The sequence below is a fragment of the Ixodes scapularis genome, unplaced genomic scaffold (assembly GCF_016920785.2).
Source record: "Ixodes scapularis isolate PalLabHiFi unplaced genomic scaffold, ASM1692078v2 PGA_scaffold9__187_contigs__length_104089568, whole genome shotgun sequence".
NCBI classification, from domain to species: Eukaryota; Metazoa; Arthropoda; class Arachnida; order Ixodida; family Ixodidae; genus Ixodes; species Ixodes scapularis.
The window spans coordinates 5,633,456-5,638,695 of NW_024609884.1; the positions used below are offsets into that span (position 1 = coordinate 5,633,456).

Genomic DNA, 5,240 nt, shown 5'->3' on the forward strand with positions numbered 1-5,240 from the left:
ATTTACAACGAAAAAGAAAAAAATATAGAGCTATATTTACTGCGCGATACAAATTTGTAGTTGGCACCCGCGGGCAGGCGCCGCGGAAAAGTGGCCGCTATTTGTCTCGTGGTGCTTGCACTCTTTCGGAAGCTTCCTATGGCGTCTAAAAGTAACTTATTCAGCTTCGTTTGAAGTGCAACAAAAAACTAAGATTAATAAGTAACTTTTAGAGCACAAAGGAAACTTCTGAAAAAGCACAAGCAGACGTGATACACTTGTGCGCCGGTCAGATGACGGCGGCGGCGCCCCGGAGCAGACGAACTTGCGCGGCGGCGGTGGCTGCGGCTGCGGCGGCGTGGAGAAATGCGTTGAACCGGTGGCACACACGCACCACGCTCAGCGTGCGGCGGCGGCGTGACTTTGAGGCGGCAGCGGCGCCGCGCGACTGCGCACAGGTCTGCCACGTGACCCCCGGCGGCTCCCGCAAGCACCTATTACAAATTCATTGTGCGCCGTAAATATTGCTCTAAACATTTTTTTCTTCGTTGTAATTTTGTTTTATAACGTTATTTTTCCATCTAGGCTGCTTAAAAAAAAAAATAATTTTTCCTTTGCATGTGTCCTTTAATACTTTGATAGACTTAAAGTTACTTTGCAACGCCAGAAAAACAAGAAAATACACGTTTCTTAAAAAAATGTTTTTCTTTTTTTATCTATGGCTATTGACGTGCGAAATACCGAAGTCAAAAGCAGAGATTTGGGATTACTTCATAAAAGATGCGACAAGCGGATATGCTAAGTGCACTTTGTACAAAAAGGAATACAAGACAAGTGGAAACACTTCAAATTTAAGAGACCATATGAAACGAAACCATGCCGGATCATCGTTGCACCAGGATCGGGAAAAGCGAGAGCCCGAGGAAGTTGGAGACTCGCGAATGGCTGTGGCTGGCCCCTCAAGGCCGAAGCGAAGCCAGTTACATTCATTTGTAGCTGATGTTAGAGGTGGGGTTTAGGCCGCACGTCCATTCCCTGAAGTGAAGAACCCAGGGGTCCAGTGGAGGTGGGAGAATTGGTAACGTAACGAACGGTTTAATTACATGGTTGCGATACAGTCGTCAAACCCGAGAGAACAACGGAGCAGCCTCACGCCCCGCCTTATATAGGGTCCGTTTCTCCCTCACTCGTTTCTCCCTCTCCCGCCGTCAAGTACGTCCTAGCAAAGTCCGCCGCGTCGTAGCCAGAAGTGCGTCGTAGCCAAAGTTCTCCGCAGTTAGGCCCTGCCTCTCTCCCTTCCAAGTGTGATGTAGCCAAAGTTCTCCGCAGTTAGGTCATGCCTCTCTCCCTTTCCTGAGCGCAACAACCCCCACGCACACACACACGCGTCCCGTTGACGTCACGGATGCGTTGAGACTTGTTTCCGCAGGCCCCGACAAGCAGGCGACGGTCCCGGACACGACGGGACTCATTTCGTGATGGTCCCGACAAGCGGACAACGGTACCGGACTCGTCTTGACTCGTTTCTGCAGCGTTGAAACTTGGAAGAAGGTCGCCGAAAGTTCCGTTCTTAACACTGAGAAAGCCATGCAGTACGGGGACCAGACTGAAAAGAAAAATAAACTTGACAAGGAATTGGCCCTGATGATAGCTAAAGACATGCAACCATTTTCTATAGTCACCGACTAGGGATTTCAAGGCTTCTGTCATGCGCTAGACCCCAGGTACAAGTTGCCAAGCCGAAAGCCGACTTCAAGCGTTCTTTTACCTAATTTGTATGACGAAGCCAAAACAAGGTTGTGAGACCTGCTGACAGACATGTGGACATCATGCACGACTGACAGCTACGTCACTGTCACCTGCCATTTTGTGCAAGAAACAGTTCTGCGGTCTGCAGTGTTATCAACTGCGGTTTTTCACGGAGCTCACACTGCTGAAAACGTGGCCCAGGCCATCACAGGTGTGGCAGAAGAGTGGGGTATTCGAGAGGCGATCGTTGCGCTTGTCACAGACAACGACAAGAGGATGATTCTCGCGTCCCGGCTGCTCAACATCGAGCACCTACCGTGCTTCGCTCACACGTTGAACTTAACCATCCAGGATGGACTAAAGAGCGGTGATGAACTGAACGACGTTTTGTTGAAATGCAAGAACATTGTGCGTCATGTGAGGTCGAGTTCCATAACTACCACCAAACTCCAAGAAGAACAAGAGCGCTCTGGTAAAGTACCGGCGTTGAAACTCACGCAAGAAACTGAGACGCGATGGAACAGTGTTTTATACATGCTGAAGAGGATCCTAGAAGTTGGGGAGGCGCTAACGTTTACGTTGACGAAGCTACCCCAGGCGCCAAGTCCTTTGTCAGAAGATATCATGCTCATCGAAGACGTTGTCCAGATTCTGGACCCTTTTGAGGAAGCCACAAAATTGCTGTCTGGAGATCAGTACACCACCGTATCTCTAATCGTTCCTGCTGTCTGCGGCATCGCAACAGAGTTGAATAAGCGCATTGAGCCTGCACTGAAAACCGCTGTGGCCAAAGAAGTGCTTCGAGACTGCGTTTCTGCTTTGCATAGAAGAATGTATGCTTACGAGAAAAAACGAATGGCAATCGAGCATATAGCATCATGACGGGTCGTGCCCAAATAAATAAAAAAGCAAAAAAAAAAAAAAAACTAAAAAGGTACGCGGCGGCATTTTTCTTTTGATGGCACCCTGGGCGACCGCCCAGGTTCCCCACCTCTAGGGCCAGTCCTGGTCGCCTCCACAAACATCACATTCAAGCCCAATGATGCTGGGCAGATCTTGAAGGAAGCGGTCTACAGCATAACAACTGACCATTGACATGACTTGTGTAGAGCATGTGAAGAGTCCAGTGATAATAGTCTGGACGTATTTTGTGAGTTTTCCAAATAAGAAAAATTACGGTATGTTATTCCATTTTTAATTGTTAAATTTGCATTTCTCTTTTTCTTCTTATTCAACTTAAAGGGGCACTGACACATCAAAATCATATTTTTTTTTATTATCCGAAACGGTTGAAAACGATGCCGGGACATTACCCTCAAAATTTGAAATTTGGGAATTCAGTATTTGTGAAGTAAAAAAACAATTTCCAAATGCCGAATTCGAAGTTCCCGCGCGATCGGCGCCGGTGCCTTGACGTCAAAAATTCCGGAGATCTGAGAGTCCACTTCCCTGTCACCACTCCCTGCTGTTGCCATGGCGACCCAAAGCGAGGAGCTAGCGAGGAGGATAGGAGCGAGCGCCGGCTAGCGCCGGCGTTGCGGCGGACCGGTTTTGAGCGGTGTCGCCTGTTTTCCGTTGGAGGATACAAATCCAGGAGACGGCACCACAACGAACTCCCGATTTTTGGTATTTCAAAAAGAAGGGCCGTAGTGCGTTCGCAATTGCGTTAAAAAACATGTTTTAGGATTGCCGTCATTAAATGTTATAAAGATGCCGCCTACAAAGCTTCTAAATTTCCTGATTTTTGACGTCACCGATCAAAAGAAGCGAGGAGGCGAGAGGCGGGAAAATCAAACGCCAAAAATAAAAAGGCGCGCGCGCGGGAAAATTTTTTTTCGCGATGCGTTTTTTTTTGCGTGTCTATGGCTGCAACTTGCATCGTTTTAGACAATAAAAATAAATACGACCTTTGGGGTGTCAGTGCCCCTTTAAAATCAAGGGTTGTTTTTGTTTCTTTCACCTTTTGGGGTCGGCATAGAATCAATAGCGGCCTAGGTTCAAATGAATATCGTACTCCCTGCCACTACCACATCAAGTGCTCCTAGGCTTCCAAGTCAATGGCATTGCACATGAGCACACTTAGGAAACAATATACTTTGTTTCGGCCTCAATTGGCAAAAAGTGGATGCTAGAACCCCTAAGCCAACCAGAACGATCAAGTTTTGCTCCACCGTTTCGAGTGGCTTGCCTGCAGCATAAGGCAGTCGCTATAAGAACCTATCTAAGACAATGGTTGAGATAGTAAAATGTTTGCTATCAGATGGTATACATCCCCATGTTTTGAATAAAGCTCTCTAAGCACTGAAGTGGCTAGAGAGCACTCTGCCAACAAAATGACCTATTGCTTTATGCCAGTCTCCTCTCTGAAAACCTTGTTAAAGGTGCCACTTCGTCACACAAGCGATGCTTTTGATCTAGAACTTGAAGAAATTGGCATGGAGATCACAAAAGGCATCATTGGGCAATAGGAAGTTCACGTCAAGTGCACACTCCATCTAAGGAGCCTCCTGCAGTCGGAAGGTGCGACGCCACTTGTCCGTGACCTTCTCATTGCCGACATGGAAGACACACTCAAAATTCCAAGACTGTTCACAGAATAAAAAATTCTGATAAAGGTTGAAAAATTATTTTACAATCCTACCAGGATGGTGAAATTTAACTGTCAAGATGCCAAGAGAAGATGTAACAGTTCTAGCAGAGTATCTTGTCAATGTCATACAGTGCTGGCATATCCTCCGAGACATGCCAATCTTGCAACATCACACCTTAAGGAATATGATTGGCCTGAGTCATCTTGTAGCACCATTTGAAGCAGCCAAAAGTCCATGATGAAGCAGCAAAAAATACTTTTAGAGCACAAGCACACACTTTTTTTTTTACTAACACCACTGTGAATATTATACTATGTTAAAGGAGTACAGAATTGAAACTTGAAATATCCCTGGAACACATTGAAACGGGTGAAATATGATCCATGATATTAATAAATATGATAATCACATGCTTGTATTTTCAGCAGATGGCTATATTTTTTATTACAACCGACAGATTCTGCCGAGCGCCTCAAAATCAGCAATCGAGGCAGCACGATGCATCTCGGGAGATTTGACAGTGACGTCACGCTCGCAATGTCACGGGTTCATAAACGGCCAAAGGTACTGTAATTACAATCGTCGTCCCCAGGTCGCGCCAGCTTTATCGTCAACGCATTACAATCCCGCCAAGTGGGAATACCCAAGGTATTCCCACTTTTAATAACATATTAGTAATTTCTGTCACTGATACCCTGGTGAAATCCAATAGATTATGTAAGGCTGCAGTAAGATAGGTTGTTGTCCGAACTTTTCGCAAATCTGACCAATCCGACCATGTTCAGAGTCGCAAGTGCTCATTCAGGAACCTTGATCCTCAATGAGCACTGCAGTTTAACTTACACATTATTTTCCGCAGACCAAAGTACCATTCCACCCAAGGGTGTTTGGTTGGAACTGGTAGCATGATGCACTCCCTCT

General features: G+C 46.3%; 1 protein-coding gene across 1 annotated transcript; it reads left to right on the plus strand.

Moving 5' to 3' along the window:
• Positions 1-554: 554 nt before the first annotated feature.
• LOC120836969 (zinc finger BED domain-containing protein 6-like) lies at positions 555-2,774 on the plus strand. Its single transcript, XM_040499370.2, has one exon. The coding sequence runs from the start codon at positions 1,798-1,800 to the stop codon at positions 2,608-2,610; it is 813 nt and encodes a 270-aa protein (XP_040355304.1). The 5' UTR covers positions 555-1,797; the 3' UTR covers positions 2,611-2,774.
• The last annotated feature ends 2,466 nt before the right edge of the window (positions 2,775-5,240 follow it).

Excerpts from the sequence above, each read along its gene's own strand:
- LOC120836969 (XM_040499370.2), top strand. The coding sequence starts at position 1,798 with ATGTGGACATCATGCACGACTGACAGCTACGTCACTGTCACCTGCCAT.